Source organism: Falco biarmicus, chromosome 9 (assembly GCF_023638135.1).
Source record: "Falco biarmicus isolate bFalBia1 chromosome 9, bFalBia1.pri, whole genome shotgun sequence".
Lineage (NCBI taxonomy): Eukaryota > Metazoa > Chordata > Aves > Falconiformes > Falconidae > Falco > Falco biarmicus.
Genome location: NC_079296.1, coordinates 31,810,760 through 31,832,192, shown reverse-complemented (window position 1 = coordinate 31,832,192; position 21,433 = coordinate 31,810,760). Strand labels below are relative to the sequence as shown.

At 46.8% G+C, this 21,433-nt stretch overlaps 1 protein-coding gene across 1 annotated transcript; it reads right to left on the bottom strand.

Annotated features, from left to right (window-relative positions):
* Positions 1–625: 625 nt before the first annotated feature.
* DRGX (dorsal root ganglia homeobox) lies at positions 626–20,249 on the bottom strand. The gene is made up of 6 exons (XM_056352196.1): positions 20,040–20,249; positions 17,149–17,246; positions 16,853–16,954; positions 14,106–14,278; positions 13,678–13,790; positions 626–3,485 (listed from the first exon to the last, which is right to left on the bottom strand). Exons 1-6 carry the CDS (start codon positions 20,071–20,073, stop codon positions 3,220–3,222), a joined length of 786 nt encoding a protein of 261 aa, XP_056208171.1. The 5' UTR covers positions 20,074–20,249; the 3' UTR covers positions 626–3,219.
* Between the last annotated feature and the right edge of the window lie 1,184 nt (positions 20,250–21,433).

Here is a 21,433-nt window from a genome sequence, read left to right as displayed (position 1 = left end):
ACTGCTCATTGACTTCGAGCAAGTTCCCTCAGGCTGTACTGCCCTGAGCAGACAAGTCTCAGACCAAAATCTGAGAGGAAATTGTGGCTCACCATGCCCTGGTTTTCCCAACATGCTAATGAGAATGCAAATATGTATCTGCCTCCCCCAGGGAAGTCGTGAGAATTGTTGGTGAATTGGACTGGGGTTTAACGTATGTCATGCAGACTCAAAACATACAAATCTGAAAGCTTCATTTATGGTGGACTTAGAGCAACCACCCATAAAAATCATACTGACTAATTATAATCACAGACACATCAGACACTGAAGAGTCTAAAAGACTTAGGGCTCAGGTTTAAGGGGGACTAATGCTGCTTTGCTCTGAACAGGAAGCTTTGCAAAACTTCAAGACCCCTAATTTTGCAAGTTCTGAGACACCCAGCAGGTTCCATCTGTGGATCTGAGAGCCTCCCCAGCTCTGCAACATCTTTGTGGTCTAAGCAGAACTGGACAGTCATCGGTGTGAGAGCAGATGCTTGGACAGAGAAATTGTTCTGAATGAAAACAGTACAGGAACTTTTCAGGGTCTTCTTTCTAAATTTATTCAATTATTAAACAAACAGAAACTACAGCATGCATCAGATACTTTTTTTTATTGTACAACAAAACTATGGACTTGTTTGTATTTGCAGCATTTCCAGCAACATCAGGCAGACTAGTTTTGCACAGTCACTAGAGTGTCGCATCATGAATTATTAAATCAGTGCTTCGTGGTAATACATAATTTCTTATCAATTATTCATGCTAATGTGTGTGTAGTTTACTTAATTGTGTTATTGATGATCAAAAGTAATTTCCTGAAAATCCTCAAGGACAGAAAATTTAATCAGCGTAACTACTTTTCAGATGCAATGCTGTTAAGTATTCTTAATTTGCTCAACAATTCACTTATTTATGTACCTTTCTGGAGGAAATACGAGTTTAATCAAACAATTAGATTGAAGAGTTAGTGTGCAGAAGGGCTGAAGTTCAACTGAATGCAAGGTAATTATGTTGAAATGAAGTTGGGCCTGCCTCTTTGGAATGGAATATTTTTTTAGTCTTTTTTTTTTAGAGAGGGGGCGCACAAATAAATTACGGTTGGGAAGATGACTAAGAAAACAAGTGATTCTCTCCTCATCACAAAGCATACAGCAATTGATTTTGTTTTGGTGGAAGAAAAAGGTTGTCGTTGTTGTTTAAACTAAGCCATAACTTGCAGCCAAAGAAGCCACCTCCACCTACAGTTCAGCAGAGCAGCTCCTGAGGCTGGAACACAAAGGCCGATCACAGACTACTGCGTCTTCCTCCCTGCCATTAGGACAGTTCACGGTTGCCAAAAGAAACACACGGTGTGGCAAAAGTAAAGCAAAATGACTCCATTTGATGAAAGTGGGCCCTGTCAGACTTTCATTTGTACTTGGATCCAAGGGCAGACCCAACAATGCCCTCTCTGTTGGCTTGTGCCCAGAAGGTGCAAACGCCACCGTGGGGGAATGCCTGGTACCCTTCACTCCTGGAGCAATGAAGGTGCAAGGTGCTGTCAAGCTACTCCCTGAAGACCAGGGCTTCCACCCTTTGAGTGGGTGCTGACACCGCGCCCTGCCTCAGGGAAAGGAACCTCAACACCAGGGAGTACGGGAGGGTCCTGTGAGCCCCAGAGAAGTCTCAGGTTCTGTGAAATTCCTGGTCTGAGATCACCTAGGTGGGGGAGAGACATTTTTGCTGCCAACCTCACTTGGAACTGCCTTTCCAAGGACATCCCCCAGCCCAGATCCTGTGAGTAGCCAAACAGAACCCCACATAAAAGCATGTGCTCAGCACATTGCAGGAGGTCCTCAGCACAATGTGCAGGATCAGAGCTGACAGGAGTCCTTCCACTAGTCTCCATGTTACTTGGCCAAGTCTCAAGAGAAGTGTTTTCACTCTGTCCTCCGGGGACACCTGCAGACAAACCTAAGGAATCTGAAAAGACACCTGAGAAAAAGCAAGTCCTTGTCACTAAGTTTAAATCTGCATGTGCATTTCCCATGTGAAAAAATGTAGGGCAACCCAGATTAAAATGCCTGCTCCAGCATCAGATCTGTCTGCTTTGCTTTTTGGGCAAAGGTGAGTTTTGGGTCTAGATAAGACTGTATTTCCTGAGGCATCAATTTCTCCTTTGCACTGTGCTCACTCTGTAATAATTAAGACATTTTTCCCATCTAGATTCATTACAACAAGCCTTCAGTGAATAGAATAGTCTGATTTTGGATGACATAAAGGAATATCCTTCCAAGCTTTATTTCCTCTTTATTAAAAACAAAACATGCAAGGACATATTTGCAGTATTGCAATGCAGGATTATTTTGTTTTCCAGTCTGTCTCTCCGACAGAATGGTACTGAATTACTCCCAGATTTGTGCAGATCTAGACACAACTGCACTCCCCATTAATTACCAGCATTACCGTTTGGAGCTACGAACGCTGCTCGGGAGTCATGTCTCTTACGTCTAACCCAGGGAATAGCAAGAGTAACAGGCTAATAATGTTCACATAGAGACTAGTGCAAGGATTTTATTCACAGGTAAACTGATCTCAGCAAATTCCTGGTAACCTACTCCGTGGAAAGTTTCCATTTTGGGGAAAAGAAGGGAGAAGGGGAAAATTATGAAGAGTTTTGTTCTGTTTGCTGCTTCTCTTACCTCTTACACCTGGCTTGCCTGGGATAGATTTGAAGTCAAATGCCATCAGAAAACAGTAGGCCAAATCGGTATATACCTGCATGTTCCTTCACCTCTGCTGCGCACAGTGGGGTAAATGGCGCCTGGATGCCTCTGCTGCCCCAGACCTCACTTCTGGAAGCGCTGCCCCGCTGCCAGCCCTCCAGCTCATGTGGGACGGGAAGCTGAGACGTGCGGGAGCAAGCCAGGATCCCGGGCAGTTTGCTTTATCTGGGATGCAGAGGCAGAGCTAAAAACAGTTTCACGAACGTTTCCAAACACAGATAGTGCCGATAAATCAGGGGAATGAACCTACAGCAGCGCAAGAAAAGCAAGGGTGCGTGAAAGGCAGCCTGAGAGGCCACTCAGACTTGCCGGGTCCCTGGCAGCCCCGTGATGTCCTGCCGGCCCGTGATGTCCTGCCGGGGCACGGCCACGCTGCAGTTCCCTGTGGCAGGTCCCTGCCCTGAGCTGAGGGGCCTGTGCCAGGCCGGTCTCATACACTCTTCTCCCCTTCCATGTGCTCCTTGGCTGGGGGGGGCTGCTTGTCCTGGCCGCCCTCCAGGCCAGCTTTGGCGGGAGGAGTGGGGCTGCTGCTGGCGGCGGGCAGGAGGTTGGCGGACTGCAGCACGGCCTCCGAGTGCTCCCGGGCCTTCATGCGCAGCGCGGCCACGCTGGCGGTGCGGTTGCTTTGGCAGCCGTAGGTGGGCAGGAAGGAGAGGCCCATGGGGTCTGGAACGCAGCACGAGCACAGCGGGCTCCCTGCGGAGGAAGGAGACAAGGCAGCATCACTGATGGGGGAGGTCATGGGCACTGTCCGACTGTTCCCTCCGTGGTCAGTCTGGAGAGGGCAGAGTCAGGGTTGGAGTCTCAGATGGCAACAGCCCCTTCTCCTATTGACCTGCAGTGGGTGCACAGAGGTTCTCTGGGTCAGGGCTAGAAAACAGCAGATCCTGTTCTGCTGAGGCCCACTGCGAAGGACCTTACACCATGAGTCGTCCAGGGTGGCAAACAGGGTGAGCGAGGGTAAGCAGAGCCAGAAGGGAGCAGGGAAGTTTAGACCACGAGTGAGACTTCCCCACAAGCAAGGCTGAGCTTGTCCCCTGCTCTCATACCCAGCTGCTGCACTGTGGCTACCCTCAGCCCCATGCTGGAGGCATCCCTGCCTTCCCCTGCACACTGAAGCCTGATCACTTTGGGCAGCTGCATTTGCTGGGTGTGTGGGGGTCCCATCACCTAAAAGGCCCCACAGCTGAAAGATTATTGTGGAGAGAAAGGTGAAAATATCCTGATTATTATGCAGGAACTAATGATGTTTTCCTGTCTCACTGTAGGATGAGATATGCTTTTCCTTGGCCAGGCCCCTCCCAGATACTTGGCGTCATGTCTACCTGCAGGTGTCTGTTCTGCCTTCACCCACCCAACATCTGCGCTGCTTTGAGGATGGCACCTCATAAAGAATGGCCTCCAGAAGTGAGCCAGGGCCACCTAAAGCTACTGCTTGGCTTAAGGGTCCCTTAAGGGTCCCATCTTTCCATATGGAAAGATGGGCCAGACCATCTCTGCCCTGTCATCTGAGACACATAGGTTGTTCCAAGCAGGCAATAAAACACTGGAGAGAGGGTAAAGTGGGTATTTCTCTCCCTTTAAACCAAAAGGCTCCCCTGCAACCCACTGACAGAAGCAGTCATCACTCCACCAGCTGCCTTCCTGAACTGGACCACTGCATGCTTTTCCTCTGGCTTATCTTTGATAACCCTGGGACCTGGGACAGTTCCCAAGCGAGCACATCTGGAAGTGTAGGCTGACCACTGCACAGGACATACAGTCCATCCGAAAAGCCACCCTCATACCTAGCTTAGATGTATCTATTGAATGAAAGAATGTGTCAGAGGAGTAGGGAGGGGAGGCAGGGTGGGATGGCTGAGCTCCTGCTTTATTTTTCTCTCTGGTGAGAAATGTTGGGTGACACCATTTTTCCAAGGGTCTCAGAGGCTACACAAATGCCACATCCTCTTCTATGCCCCAGCAAAAGCCTGTCCTTTGCTGATACACTGCCTCCCAACAAGAAACAGCCTGGCCACACACATCCTGACACAATGCAATGTCTTCCTCTGATCTTTCCAAGCCAAGGACTTGCTTTAATTTCTGCAATTAATATTTGAGTTAAATGGCTCATGACTAAGTGATGGAACTAATAACCTGCAGGGAGCAGGTAGTCTTTCTTTTACACTTCTGCTCTCGGTAGCAACGGGTCAGCACCCATCTGCTAAGGATGAAGGCAGACAGTTGTTTGTTTTTAGGATGTTGGCAAGACTTCTCCACAGCAATTGTCAGAGATTAGCAGCTTGCAAGTAACATTCAGGAGAAAGTACTCTTTGCATTTTAAAAAACAGAATCTACAAGGGACAAGTTATTAATATAACTGGAAAGTCTTCTCTTCTCTTCTCTTGTAATACTCCTCTGACAGAACATATGAGCAGCAGACCAACCTTCCATGGGTCCAGCCATTCAAGTGAATTGCACAAGCAAGTTTCAACACTTGGCTAAAATCCTCCATTTTTGCTTTTAGCACTAGAAAGCTCAGTCTTGAATGTTGTGGCTGCTTTGAGCAGGTCAGAAGGAGGGTTTATAACAAAATCCACTCAGGAACACAACTTAACAGTTCTTGCCACCACCAACCATGCTCATAAAGTCATTTTTCGCTCTGCTGAATTGCAGCCACTTCAGGGGTGCTGGACAGCCACTGTTTTAACAAAGGGGAGGAGAGGAAGATCAGCACTTCAGAGTCCGTATGGTATGCAGCAGGTCTCTAGCTGTAGAAGCCACACAGAGGTCTGTTTTTTCACTACTGCTAATCCCCACTATCTTCAGGCTCTGCAATGGGGGAGCATGGAAGCCTGCCTGTGCATCAGCTGGTTTTGCACTGCTGCTTTCTAACACAAACTGAGTGAGACTTTTGAGTGTGGCTGTTCAGCTCCCAGGCTGAGGGGAGGGCTGCCCCACCGGTGGTACCTAACGCAGGACTGAGCACAGACATCATCTGCTTAGTGGGAGGTGGGGAGAAGTGCAAAAGAGTCTTCCCTTTTTCAAAGGAGCAGGAATCATCTCTATCCCCTAACAGTGATTTTCATTCCATTGTTAGAGAGGGATAAAATATTTATCAGTATTCAGTACCAATCTAAGCTCTTTGTTTAATAATTAGATCTGATATTACCTAGTGGCTCTGCAACCTGAGGGTGCAGCTACCTGTGGTGGAAACTAGGCTATCTCTAGCAATAATTCACCTATAAACCATTCCTTTCATTTTCACTGAGGTTAAAACACTTGCAAACAAGTGTTCACACCCAAAATAAAATGTAAAGTAGCAAGTGTAATTTGTCCCAGGGTCCAGCTAGAATACAAGACAGTAGGATTTAGCCCTGTTTCTTTTTAATGCAGGTTGTAAGGCAATTTGAATCTACCTTACAATTGCCTGTGTCTGTGAGTAGTAACTCCAGTGAAATCTATCGGCCTTTGCTGGCACAATAGCCAAAACAAATGATGGGAGACTGAGGAGCCCGAGGTCTCTACCTGTCCTTCAATCAGACCACGCTGGACAGTGATGTGACTTACATCAAGAAAGAAGCATCCACATACAGCAGACATCAGCGGGTTTTTTACATCTTATTGCAGTAACCCTGAGTCCATAGTGGGGAAGGAATCACTCCTACTTATTTTGATCTTCAAAGGGGTTTAGGCTCCCATCAAAATTAGTGAGGGTTTAGCCATTAGCCCTAGACCTTGATCCAGCTCCCACTAACACCTATAACAGTCTGATATTACTTTAATGGGATTTGGATCAAGTTGCTACAATACTGACAGGGTACCATTTTCTTTCTTTCAGGAACTTACTGCCTCCTGTACACAAAATTAAAATACACAATTAGATTTCCATTAACTTACAGCAAATTCTGCTGAATTGATCTGAACCTCCTTGTATTCCTATATGAGATCATACTTTAAATGCTCAGCCTGAACATAAATACTTAATGTAATAAATACAGTCTGAAATATTTGATCCACTTGGCAGTTTAATTGATCTACTACAGAGACTGACAGGAAAAATTAAATTAGTTCTGTCTTGTGTCTGCCAACATCACATTTCAATTGTAAGAATATTTGATCTACAATTTTGGTTGTGGACCCTCTTGTTCAGTTTCAAGGTTCAGTTTCAGCTGAGAAGAGTGGGGTGGGAGCAGGGCCCATATTGATACATAAGTATTTAAAATATATGGTTTGTATTTCAACTCAACAGTTTAAAGAATTTATTAGATTAGATAGCCTTTCCAAAAAGCAAAACCCCAGTTCCTTTCCTTTTTCAGTATTTGTGCATATCAGCATTTGATGTGGACAGCCGAATAGCAACCTCTCATGGAGGTTTAAAGGAAAAAATTCCATTTAAAATCCTCATCTGTCAATGCATGCTGTTTAGTTTTTAGAGAAAATATTATGCTTCGTTTAAGTATTGTTTTCTTCTGATAGTAATCACATTGGTTTGCTTGAGCTCTAAATCCTCATAAACTCTGAAATCCCTTTCAGAAAGGTTGGAAGGTCAACAACAACCTCAAGTTCATACTGTCATGTACCAGTGAGCTGATTCAAAGGGAGCTCCCTCTTGATCTTCATACATGATGTCAACACTCCGTCTAATAAAGTCTGAGGCACAAGCAGGAAAAGAATAAGTGGCTTTATCCAAATCTTCTTGAGCTTTGAAACAGGAGGTTCAGAAAAGCAAGAAAGGCATGAACTTAAAGCCTTATATGGAGAAGCGCCAGATGTTCCTCATATAATTTAGGGTAGCCTCAAGGCTGCTAAAGTTGAGCTAGATAGTTCCTCCTTCTAGTGCCTAAGTTGGTTAAGTGTGGAAGGCACCCTGTGCTTCCCAGAGGCTGGAAGAACACTTCAGAGCTGACAGCAGAGTCCAAATCTTATAATTTCACATCTCCTTGGCTTGTGAAGCCTACATGCCCAATATAAACAACAGAGAGCTGATGATCTGGTTCGGTTGCTCTAGCAGGAGTCTTTTTGTGTAAATAACTTGATACTGGAACTAGAGGATTTCGTCCTCCTTTATTTGTGCCATTAGTACTGTTTCAAAAAATAATTCAGAAGCCAGGACCTTGCCTGTTTGGACAGGAAAGCTGGCAGCAAAACCCATAAGAGCTGGAAGAACAGAACCAGCCCTTTGAATACTGTCAGCTCAGCGATTTACCACTCTTCCCTTGCACATCAGAAACATGATCTGACCCTAAATACTGCTGACATGTCACTCCAAGACACTGTCCAGCTAAGATTTACTGAGCTAATCAAGAGTTTTCCTGGAGGAACAAGTCATCACGCTTTTCCTTCCCACGGCTCTTAGGGCTTCTAGTATCTGCATATTCTCTAATATTTGCGATAAAAGACAAAAAAATCTACCCGAAAGGTAGGGCAGTGCTGGAGTCGAGGACTGATGTTATGGGAATCAAAGTAATTTGCTGAAGGTCTGTGCATCTGCAGCAGACTAAATAAATGTTATAAATCCTCTAAAGTAGCAGGTAGACTAGGGAAAAAACAGAACCTATCTGATATATTTGCTATATTACCTGAGAAAAGTCAAGAAGTACATAACCAAGAATGACAGAGAAAATAAAGGACCCCAAGAGTTTTGATTCCTATTTCCCAGTCTTATGGTAAGCAGTGGGAGTTCAACCCAGTAAACACCAGTTCAAGGGTAAGTTAGGTCCTTGAACACTTCTTTCTCAGCTTTGGCCCTGGGAGTTGCCCAATGGAATCAGGCAAATTTTCTTCATCTTTCCATAATAGAAATTGAAATGTAATGGGTGGGCAGTTCTAGTTGTTACGAGGTTTTTTTCCTGGATACTGCAATTAAGCCTCCCTAATATGAACAACAGCAACCACAGCAGCAACAAACCATAAAAGAGCCTAATCAATGGTACCCTGGAATATCCACTTTGATGTGCATAATGCAGTCCTGCTTCTCTGTCAGCGGTGTGGATGTGCCGTGAAAACCAACTGAGCTATAACTTGCACAAAGAAGAGCTGTGGGTGAATTATGAAAGTAATTCCCTGGCAAGTGTAATTATTTCTCTCCACATACACTTCACTCATCACGGGGTCTAGGGAAATTTCAGTGGAATGGAACAGACACACTCTTGGCCTCAGCCACCAGAATGGTAGAATACTTCCGCTAAAAAATGGAGATTCTTGTTTACACCCATTAATAACATCTTCTACATTAATGAATTGCATTCATGCTGTCATCCATTAAGAAGGTACTTTGAGGTCTCTCTCTACACAGAACACTAGCTTCTCCTGATGACTCTATTGTTATACAGCCCATAAATAAAACAAGTATTTTCCCTTCATATTTGAGGTCTGCAATTAAATCCACTAAATGGACTGCAGATGCATGGTTTACAGTAAGTGATGCATCTTGGAAGATCATGGAAATGTCAAAGTCACCACAATGAAGTAGCATAGTTGTCAAATTAGGGCAATTTCGGAGAGTAACAAACACCAGAAATTTCATTTATGCAAACCAACCTTCTTCATGACTATGGACAGTGATAAAGAACTAAAACCCTGAAGCAGGAAACCCTGTATACCACAGAAATTATAATCTTATGCTAATTTTTCAAATGAGAAATCGTATTTCTTGAAAGAATAGTATGTAGTGAGGTGTTATGGTAGCTGACAGATGCTTGCTAAGTACAGCCGCCGATGTGCTAAACTTCAGGGAGGGAGAGGACTCAGCTAAGGAAAGGAGAAGGTCTGTTGTATTACTGAATAGAGAATGATTGGTAGAAACAAACTGTCCAGTGGTAATATACTCTTCTTTGGAAAAGTCTAAGCTCTGAATTGCAGTTACGGTTGCTATTGTATAGCCAGCCTGCTTTCTTCACAGAACACCCTGTGATGGTAACACCATCCCTTTGAGGGAAACATAAAAATCTCCATTTCAGAGATAGCAGGGTTCATGGGGCATAGTGCTTAGGGAGAACAGCTTTCTCCTCATTCATCAGAGCAGACCTAGTCTCAGTCTCCAACACTATCCCCCATGTACCTGGAAGTGGCACATGTGGGGTTCGGATGAGCACTTACCGAGAGCCCAGAGCCACACAAAGCATAAGGCAAGCTTACAGTGCACTGCACAGTCTTTCCAAAAGCAAAGTTGCAGGCTCAGTCCCTGCCTCACGCTAGGCCGTCCAGAGATTTCTTGTCTGACCAACTTCACTGTCAACTGCTATATCCTTATACTACAAACTAGATCCAGGAGCCATGTGTCCTAGACAGTTTATGTAGCCTTGGAAATCTGGGTCTGGAGCCAAGCAATCAAAGTCAGAGGAGAAAGAGAGGTATTAGTTTCTTTACAGAAGACAGAACTCTCAGGTGGCAGAATGAAAATGGTCCCTGAGAGCATAAAATAATTATTAATTAGTTACATCACCATCATCACTTGTTATCCACTGTATTGATTTTAATTGTCTCCTTCTAAAGCATCAGTGAAATATTACTCACTGACACCAACAAAGTGTTGGCTCACAAGCCCGACAAAGCATGTCTTGTCTCCTCAAAAGGGTAAGAAAACAACGTAGACTTCCCAGTAGTGTCTGATGTGCTGAGAGTGCCCATTTGTCTGCAGGCAGCTTTTACAGCCTTATTGAAGATAAGATCCCCTTTAGTGGCCAGGATTATTCTCCCAAAGGTGGGAATACGTATCTATTTAGGGGATCCACGTAGAGGAGCTGTATTTAATTTGACATTTGCTTAGAAGAAAGTGGGGTTATGCATCCATTGGTAGTGAAGTGGTGCTTCGATTCTGGAGCAACTATTTTGCTTTCAAAAGCACAGAGAAATCCTGGTAGTTTCAAAACATGGCTGGCACAAGAGAGATACCAGGAAGAGCTCTTGATCATTTCACTCTTCAATAAAACTTGCAAAATCTTGAAAAGACTTCCTACTTGGTGAATTTGTCCTCATCCAAGCAATCAAAAAATGAAACAGCTCAGAATTTTATTCCCTGTGCTGAGTTTGATGGGATTTCGTGTAGCATGAAGTCCTATGCCCTCAGAAACACTGTGGCAGAGTTTCCACTGCAAAACACGACTAGATTCTCAAGGTTTAGATCAAGGTTCCTCAAGGCTTAGGTCACTTGATTAAGACACATAAGGACACAGACAGTGCCCACCTCAGTGCAGGGTTAGTTCTTGTTTGACAGGCCTGAAGCGTACAAGTCAGCTTCTAGCTCAAAGGGGGAAATGAGAAGGGAAATTCAAACAGAGTTGAGCAAGACAAAGAAGGTCATATAAAGGTTTTGTGAACACTGTGTCTCTCCCTGTCCTTCCCTTCCTTCCCACAACCTTTATCTCTTCTTCCAGACTGGCATGTGAGCTTGGCCGTGCTCTCAAATGCATTGGTTTAGATGAGCCATCATTCACCTCATGTTTCCATACCAAAGAAAAACAACACACAAATCAGGCCTGTGATACTTTTGGTCCCCTCAGAATCTCTAGAGACCATCCTATTCATCATTGACAATTAACAAGACTGAAGCTCAGGTTCTGAGGTGCATAGTCCCTACCCCAGCCCAAGTGAATTCCTCTTGGAGATAGAGGGAAATAGGAACTTGTGGAGATGAGCCAAGGAAAGAGGAGTCAATACTCCATATAAAAATACCACAGGAAAGATGCTACAATTATCCTCTGCTGAAAAAACGATCACATTTGCCACCTTATAGAATAAGAAATTCTACCCCCTTAACCTCAAAGCCAAAATTTGACATTACCTGAGACCTAGCTGCAGAAGAAAAAGACCTCCCCACAAAGCAGGAGCTCAGCCCACCAGTTCTTTGCAAGTGTAACAATATGCTGACAGGTATAGGCAAAGCTCCACAAAGTAGGTGGATATGCAGATATGAACATCTGTAGCTGGATTTCTTAAAATCAGAATATACTATGTTATCCCGGTCCCCTTGCATGTATCTGGAGATTTCTGGTAACAGGCAGGAATTATAAACCAGACATTTCAGCAATGAACTGCACACGTAGCTGACAACATTCGTCAAGATCACATGCATGCATCTAATAACTGACCATCATTATACAAATTATAAAAAACCTAAGTTTACAGTGGGGACAAATTTTTCAGGGGCGCTGCCTTTTAGCCTGGGCAACTGACTATCTAATAAGTATCTCTATAAGAGATTCAGGAATAGGATTTTTCCTGCCCCTAAGTTGTAAAACTGATATCAAGCAAAAAGGAGCAAATTATTAATTTCTTAGTTTAGCGGGTGAGCTGTAAAATCAGAAAAAAATATCTGGAAATCTTCCAAATAAATAAAACAGAGGGGGGGTGGGAAACTCATGACAATTTTTTCCCATTCATTTCTATTTCACTTTGCTTGGGTTTTTTTTATTGAGGTTATTCTTCTTAAAATTTAGGTACATTTAAACATGAAACAAGTGAGAACAATGTATTGATGCACTCAATTTTGAAAATGCTTAAATGTAAATTTTAAGGAAAAGAAATCCCTTACTTCCATCCAAAATTATTCATTGAACACAACCCCATTTCCACACCTTTACACCCACCTGAGACTACATTTACCAATGAACAATCTTATTGCGTGAAGAGTTTCACCTGTATCTACACCAGAGATGCTGTTCCTGCCCAACAAAAGGCAAAAGTCTCTGCCCCAAGACTTTGCAGTCAAGGGGCAGAGAACAAGAGGACTCATGCAGTCCAGCAGCCCCTGACTGCTTACGGGGTTTAGGTTGACAGTCATCTTTAAGTTTTAGGGTTCAGGTCACTCCTGTGCGGCTTTTCTTGATTCAAAATCACAGATCCCACACCTATCAAAATAGCAGTAGCTGTACGGTGTGCCTGACTTCAGCTTTTCTGGAAAGACACAAAGGAAGGGGGAACAGAGATCTGGACACTGGACTTAATGCAGAACTCAGCATTTCCAAGCATTTGCCTCAGGAATATACCTTGGCAATCCTGAGTTAACTGGAAATACCCACAAAGAGCATGAGGTGTGCCAGAGAACATAGTGAGAGGTATTAGAGGACATTTGTGTTCATAGCAGAGGGTCTTAAACTGGGAAACTTTCCTCACAAATTATTGCACTACATTGGGGCATAGAATAAATGTATGTGCCACTTTGTGCTTGGCAGTGCTATGAGGCTTAACATCCTATAAATCTATAAATTGAATTCATCCTGCTTACACCCTTAGTCTTATAAATTGTTAGACTAGGAACAGCTAATGGATCAGCTGGCGATTTATTTTTAAAAGATGCATACTGCTGCTTTCTGGGAACTGGAAAAGATATGGACACTGGATGTACCCTTCCTGAAGCATGGGTCCCAAGTAATGAAGAATTACTTTGTATCCTCCCCTGTCCCCACATACAAGCTTTATTCAAGTTCTCAAAGGGGACCTACTGTTCAAGAAGAGAAAAGTCTGGCGTTGTGCAGAGATGTACTGCAAAGGAAACCGTATGCAAAGAGCGGATGAGGCATCAGTAACGGTGCCAGGTAATGTATAATGCAAAAGGATGTGTATAACTAATTTATTAGTATAAATTCTAGTCTGAAAATAAAAGCATATGCAAAGAAGGCTCTGAAGGATCAAACCCTGCCTGCCTTGCTCCCTGAGACAAACCCTGACCCCACTAAAACTAACTGCGTGAAATGAAGGAGCTTCACCACAAATGGTGCTACAGGTTACAACAGGAGACTCACTCCTGTACCTGCAGCATTGGTTAGTGCAATTACTGCCAATCATAACAGAAAGAAGGATCCATCATTTCCCAAAGGCTTCCCCACTGCCTCAAGTGGGACCATGCTGCTTAGCTTGAGAGAGCTGCTCTTTGAGCTTACCCCTGAAGTTAAACCAAGTCACTTACCTTTTAGAGAAGCGACGTGAGATAAAGCTTGTGCATAGGTGGCTGTGTTGAGAAGAGTCCCTGGGAGGCAGGAGGGGAAGAAAGGTCCTGTAGGACCCACTGCTCGACTCAGGCTGATGGAGAAGAAAAAACAATGTCCTTAAAATACAGAACAAGCTGATGCCAAAGACAGCATTTGTGCATGCACACAAACACCTTGGTTTCTCAACATCCAACTAGACAGGACCAAGCCTAGATAACATTAACCTCCCACAGCCACCAGTTTCTCAGCATCTCCACTGGGAGAAGTGAGTTGAACAAGAGACAGCGTATCTTCTAATGATTTGGGCTGTACCTGAATATGATACTGCGTAGGTCAAGACTTAGCAGCAAGCAAGTCTGTATGCTCGCCTCAAAGAAAGATAGTTGATAACAAGTATTACTCTTACCTCTGCTGGACCTCCAGACCCTCTTTTTTATTCCTGGCTTGATCTGCTGGAGAAGGGGAATTTAAATTCCTCGCAGGAGGTGCCACCTCAGCCATTGTTTCCTTAGAGCCCTCTTGGTCAGAAGCACCCCTCTCTGTTTTCCTCCATTTAGCTCTTCGATTTTGGAACCACACCTGGAGCAGGAGAGCAATCCAGGCTGAATACCATGTCTAGCCAAATGCGAAGCAAGGAAATTGTAAATTGTTACTTTGCTGAAATCAGTCAGTTAGAAACTTGGCTAAAACTTCCTCTTCTTCTGTGTCACCATTGTTATTCTAGTTGAGCCTTAGGATTACATTTGTATCTGGAATATTTCTGTGTCTGGAAAACAAGCCAAGAATGTCTAAAGTTTTTTTATTAAAAAGTAATAATAAAAAAGAGTTTTAATGTTATTGTGCCAGTTAGCAAAATATTTTAATGTGGCCTTGCCTTTATGCATACATTGAATTCTCAATGATTTCTATGTTTTCACATGTCTAAAAGCCTCTATTATAGAGATGGACTTAAATACATATCTAAGCACTCTGATGAAACTTTATAAAAGTCTTTAAGTGAGCTGCTGCTAGAATCAGAGAGGTCAGAAATGAAAAGGTATGTATTAGGCCATCTTGTCCAGCCCGTTTCCTGGAGAGGACTGATACTTGCTCTTTTTCCTCCAACATATTTTTCCAGTCTGCATTTAGAAAACTCAAAAGGTGGTAGATACTAATTTCAGAAGATCATTCTGCACTTTAATAAACACCAGTTTCCAAAACTTATTTCTTTCCTGTAATGCAATACACGTATTCAGGTTCTTGATTTTATCCCCTGACTTTCAGTCCAAACACTTTTTTTTTTCCCCCTTTTCCCTTGGAGCAGATGCTCTGAAAGCACCTTACTTGAGGTGGAAAATGCCAAGCCTCTCTTGAGGTCAGGAAATCCACATTTTAATACATGACTTCAAGTATAGGCGAGATTGTTATTATTATTATTGTTCTCCTCCTACAACTCCATTTTAGTTAGCTGCCTTTTAATTGCGTGTATCAGCAAACGTTGAATAATGATTTTATCTATATTCTAAATTTAGAGCAGTTAAATGCAAAGCAAAATGCAGACACTTTCTTGTGTCTTAATTGAATGAAGGTCACAGCTATAACAACATTTAATTGAGCTATTTTTCATTATCATATTTTAATGACTTTGCACTGACAGTTCGCCTGCTTCTGAGGAAAGAGCATGATGAAGTCGTTTATTTCCCTATTTAGTTATTGTTTGACAACATCATCTTCGATTAAGACTCTGCTTTATAGCACATTAATCATATTTGAATGAGCAAGGGGTATAAATGTAAACATATCTCCCATCCTCTGTGTTTCCCCATGTCCCTGCATGAAAGCAGGCTAAACAAATGCTTGCATCTATTGTCTGTTTGCATAATAGCCAACAACAAGGCTAAACACCAGTCCTCAGCAATCTAATTGTCACCACCCCTATCTCACCCTTGCACCTTTCAGGAAGAAGTTATGATCTTCCACTTCTGAATGCTCAATAATTGTCCCATTTATCTCAATTTGCAGTTCAGTCTTTAGGCACCAATAGCCAAAATGGCATTTTTTATTATTTTTTTTAAGCCAGTACCTACAATGCAGTGGCAAAAGGAGATTTTCATTTCCAAATAATAATCAGTTTAATTTGCCCGCATATGACCAATGATTCATGTTCAGATTTAATAATCAGGATCGCATAATCTGATTATAGGAGAAATAATTTGTTTACAATCCCCAATTTACTGCGGTGAATTCCATTATCTCTCTTCAGCCATTGGGTTTTAAGAGATACTAACATGACCCTAGGGAACAAAAGGCAAGCTATTATATTTCCTACAATTAGATCTTTGCATAGTTTTAACCCCAAGCACCCAAATAAAAAAAAAATACAAAAACAGCATGAAGAAAAGCCCCATAAATAAAATGAGTATATAATTGTGTTCAAAAAATGGTTTGCAACTCTGCGGTGGATGCCTGCAGAGTTATAGGGATCCATCTCTGACAACTGCAGGGCTGCTGTTCTTAGCAGAGCTTGTTGACAAAAGTTAATCGCTGGATATGAAAAAACCACACCTGGATTAAAAAAAAAAAGGGTGGGGGGCGGGAATGGAGAAGGAAGGAAGAAAGGAAGGGGTGGAAAAGAGCAGGGATGGAAAGAGGGTAATCGTGGCCAATGGTATTTACTGGCTATATCAATGGTGTGAGAAATCGCTCTGCAGGCTCCTCAGCTGTCTCAGTGTTTAGAAAGAGGGCGAAAGGGAGAAAAGTTGAAGAGGTGCAGATTTCTTCCTGGCAGCTGGGCTCCCTGCAGTTGACTAACCCCATTGCTCGACAGTGGTCATAGTTGCTTTGGAGAATCACGTCTCAGCTCTTTTCTCCACACACACCCCCTCCAAAAGCAAGGAAATGGATGTGCATTGATGTAATTTAGTACCTTGGAGACGCGGACAAATTAGTGTAGAACATTATCACTAGTTAATTATGAATGACCGATTAATCAACCTAATCTAATATTCCACATTATGTTGATGTTATTAAAGTGCATCATGAAAATGACAGATCGTCTTCATTTGCGTTCTTTGGCCAAATGTGCACTCTGCAGTCATGATGTCAAAAAAAAAAAAAAAAAAAAGTTTGCCAGTTTGAATACCCTAGAGTTAAATAATTGCCCAGAATGTTTACCTGCACCCTGGCTTCCGTGAGGTTGATTTTCATGGCCAGCTCTTCCCTAGTGAACACATCGGGGTAGTGGGTTTGAGCAAAAACGGCTTCCAGTGCCTCGAGCTGGTGGAGGGGAGGAGAGCAAACATCTGTCAGGGGCCGGGCACGGCCCCGGCAGGGAGCAACCCCCTCGGGGGGCGTCTGTCCGGCTGCCCCGGGGAGTTTCTGCCAGCGATGCGGGGAGCGGGGCCGCCCGGGGCAGCGGGCAGGGGGCAGCCGGCGGGCAGGGCAGGGGGCAGAGGGGAGCAGGCTCCTACCTGCTGCAGGGTGAAGGTGGTGCGGTTGCGGCGCTGCTTCCTTCGCAGAAACCCGTCGTCAAAGTCGCCGGCGGAGTGGCCTCCGAAGGGGGCCGCGCCTGCGGGGGGACAGCCGCGTTAGGGGCCGCGGGGCGCGGAGCCGCAGCCCCCGCCGCGCCCCGAATTGGGGCACAGGGCCGGAGCCGGGGCCAGCCCGGCGGGACCGGCGCTCGGAGCCGGGCGGGAGCGGGACGGAGCGGGCGCGGAGCCCTGAGCGCCTCAGCCGGGCGCGGCAGCCGGAGCCGCCCGGGCGACGGGGACCCCACCGGGCCGGGGTGTCCCGCCGGCATCGGGGGGTCCTGCCGACCCGAGCTCACCCCGCCGCGGGTGGGGGGCACCCTGCCGCCGGTGAGGGTCTTTTTCGGGCCATTTGTGGGCTGAAAGGACCAGGAGACGAGGCTTTGACCTATGCGTGGTGACGGCAGGTCAAGCTCGAAAAAGCCCTGCCAGTCTGCCAGGAGAGCACGGGGCAGCCGCGGTGCCCGGCAGGAGCAGGGCTGGGGCCGCTGGCAGTTCTCTCCCCGCACTCCCACACACCCTCCGAGCAGCGGCCGAGCGGTCCCCGTGTGCTCGCCCTCGCCCCTGGGGCCCAGCCGCCAGCAGGGGCCGGGGCTCCGCACAGCGCCGAACACCGCGGCCGGGGCAGTGCTCGGGGGGCTCGGCCGCGGCTGGGCCGCCGGGACCCGCCAGCGGGGCTGGGAGAGGGAACCCTGTCCTGGGGGGGTCGAGGGGCCCGAGGGGGAGACTGAGGCACTGGGAGTTTGTCCCTGGTGGGAGGCCGAGAGAAGGCAGACGACCCGCCGGGATGCAAACCACCTTCCCGGGAGCAGACCCCGGCCTTCGCCGCTCCCCCATCACCGACGCCCCTGTTTCTCTTCCTTTTTGTTCCCTGACAAAACAGTTGACAAAAAAGCACCCCAACCCAAAAAGCACCCCAACCCAAACCTAAACCAAACCAAGAGAACACGGAACAGAGAAGTCCCCATGCCCACAGAAACGCTGTTGAGTGTCTCTGGGACCCTGGGCTGGCAAAGCTGCCCGTGAAGTGCCCAGCGCAGGGGGACACCGGGGCTGAAGGTCGCCGCTCATCTTGGAGCATCATTTGGAAGATAAACGCGGCCCTCAGTCCCCCTCCTCGCACAGGCAGAGGCTCGCTGCGGCCCTGGGAGATGCTCATCGGAGAGTAAAGCGTACTGTCCTGGTGAGCCCCAGAGCGCAGTCACTGACCTCCGGCACCACCGGGCACCTGCCCAAAACCCACCGAAAAAGCCGGCCGAAAAGGGACTGGCTCTCTCTTGCCACTTCGGCTTGGTGATGGGTGGGTGGGTTGCTGAGGATTTTTTTTGTACTGGGGGTTATTGTTGTTTGATGAGGTTTTTACTCAGGACACTCTACGATGTTTTCACCCTTTAGCAGGGCAGACCAGCCACCCCACCACCCCACTGCTGCCCATGCCGGGAAAGCGAGGGGCCGGCCCTGGCGCGGCGCCCCCCGCCCGCAGCCCACGGCACCGGGAGAGGCTGCAGCTTGTGGGGACCGCTCCCCATCTCGGGCCGCCAAGATCAGCCACCAGCCCCAAACTGCCACCGGAGAAGCAAGCAAGCAAGCAAGCAAACCAGCCAGAGCACGTTCCCAAAGCTCTCTGCCAAAAACTACCGCACAAAGCCGCCGGGTGGCGGGGCGGGGCGGCAGGGCAGGCTCCGGGGCGCGGGGGGACCGCGGCTCTGCCCTGCCCAGCGCGGCTTCCCCGCCCGCGCCGGGGACACCCTGGGGGAGCGAATTTTGCAGCTGGCGACGCGCAGACCCGCTCGGGTTCGCTGGCCCGGGTGCAGCCGTGCTTTAAGGGGGGGTGGCCCTTCCCTGGAAGAGGACGAAGCGGCTGGACCACCTCTTCCCGGCAGCGCCAGAGCGGGGAAAACCCCTCGCTCGCCGGTGATGCCCATGCGAGGAGCGGGGGGAATTTAACAGGGACGGGCCGCTCCCTCCGCCGCGCCGGGGGCCGGCAGGGCAGGCTAGGGCAGGGCAGGGCAGGCAGAGCAGGGCAGCCCGCCCGCGGCTGGTGTTGTGTGGCTGAGGCTGCGGGGGTGATCCCTACACTGGCTGCCGGCCGGAGGCAGCGGGTGCAGAGGGACATGGACATATAGGGGGTGACACGGGGAAATCCCAAAGGGTGCCATACTTGTAAAAAAATAAACAAATAAACACACAAAAATAAACAAAACCCTCTAATCAATAACATAAAGAAAAAAAATCCACCCAAACATTTTTATGTTTTTTCCCAGTCGTGCCCCGTCTTTCCCCATCCTCCCGCAGAATGTTTGTAAAATAGCATTAAAGATTTATGCGGTCCCTTTGGCTGGAGGGAGGAGGCGTGACCACGTCCTGAAAGTGTCCCGATTACAGCCATGACACCAACATCTGTGCTGGGAGGGGAGAAAAGCATCTCTTTCGTAGCCTGAGGCTCAACTGCGGGATCGCTATCCACAGAGGGGAGGCAGGTGGCAAAATGACAGGGGTGGGGGTGTAAAAATAAGGCCTTTCCAACAAGAATCAAATTTTTTAAAAAATAATAATAATCATGCAATCCTTCTTTCCATCCTGTGACAAGAGGGAAAAGCTGGGCGCGGGGAGGGGGGATAGGGCTGCGCTTTCTCAAGGAAAAAGGTTTTATATTTATGTTTTATATTTAGCTGTCTCTATAGATCTGCACCTTAGCACATGTCTATACCCCGACAGTCTTGGAGCAAGTCGGACCACGGATTGTCCCTCCGTCCCCAGCGCACGCACACGCACACCCCCGCACCTGGAAGTTCAGCCCTTGTACTTACACATCTCCGTGCGACAACACTCACCCTCTAGCTGCGGGGGGCAGTGGAAGTAGAACATGGCCCTGCGGCCGGGAGGGCGCCCGCTGCCCGCCGCTGCGAAGCCGTCGGGGGCCGGGGCCGGGGCCGGGGCCGGGGCCAGTCCGCGGGGCGTGGGACCGCCGCGCACCCCCCGCACCGACACACCGGCACCAGCTGCCCAGCCGGGCACCGCCGCGCACCGCCGGGGTGTCTCCTGCCGACCTAAAGACGGAGAGAGAGGGAAAGAACAGAATAGGTGAATAACCAGAAGAAAGCACCTAAAGAAACTCACTGATCGTCCCAGCTCCCACAGCAGAGGAAGCAGAGAAAGTAGTGGCTAACCCCATGCAACGAACTGCAAAAGCCAAAGGCAGAAAACTCCATGGTAGGTGCAAGTAATCAGAAGTAAAACTTTGCTGCTGCTCTTTGGTTTCTTTTTCTTTTTCTTTTTTTCTTTCTTTCTTTTCTTTTTTAAACGAATAGCACATTATCTCTTGTTCTTCCTTCCATCCATCCATCCATCTATCTATCCATCCATCCATCCATCCATCTATAGTCATTCATCTGTCTATCTGTCTGTCTAGCTATCTAATTATCTCAAATAATCCTTTCCGGAGCAAATAATTACATATTAAAAAAAAAAAAAAAGCTTATAGCTAAGAATAAGCAGTTTAAACCCCCTCGAAATTATTCTGCCAAAATGAAACAGCAATAAAACCTAAAAGCTGTCTTCTTTTTAAAGCATCCAACACACTGGGAATCGTGTTCGGGTTGGAAACCAACGTCCTCGGCAAGAAAAACAAACTATTCAAATTTATATGCAGTCATATAAAAAATCCAGAAGGCAAATAAAAATAGTAATCCATACCTAAACCGAAGTAAAAATCACCAGTAAGTTTTGTGGGTATTTTGCACTGGAATAAGGCGCTGTGAGTTGTTGGCAGCAGAGACAGAAGGGCTCTGTGGAGTTCTGGAAGTGGCCAGATGTCTTTATATCTGTCTGCAGCATGCTCTGCCTCTCAGCACTTGCCTTTATAATCTCACGCATAATTGGCCTTAATCTGATTATTTCCAGCGCTGTCTACAGTGAGTAACTTGGATAGGTCTATTGGGCCCTACAAATGGCCCACGTGGTGTGCAGAGCAAGGGGGGGGGGGGGGGGGGGGGAGAAAAAAAAGATGGAAAGAAAAAACCCGTCATTTCTCAGCAAACACCAGGAATGTGAACAGCAGCAACAAAATCCCATTATTTTCTGAGCGCTGGTGCTCCGGGTCTCGGCGGTCCCCGCCGGTCCCCCCCCCCCCAACCCCCCCCCCCCTCCCCCCGCCTCCCCGGGGCGGCCCCGGGCTGTGGGGCCGGGGGGGCCCCCGCCGTGCCCTGCCGTGCCGTGCCGCCTGGAC

Bases quoted from the DNA above. Each gene is read 5' to 3' on its own strand.
- DRGX (XM_056352196.1), bottom strand. From the start codon at position 20,073: ATGTTCTACTTCCACTGCCCCCCGCAGCTAGAGG. The intron at 17,247-20,039 runs GTGAGTGTTGTC...GTCCCCCCGCAG, and splicing joins CTGCCCCCCGCAGCTAGAGG to GCGCGGCCCCCTTCGGAGGC. The intron at 3,486-13,677 runs GTAAGTGACTTG...CTTCCTCCGCAG, and splicing joins TCACGTCGCTTCTCTAAAAG to GGAGCCCGCTGTGCTCGTGC.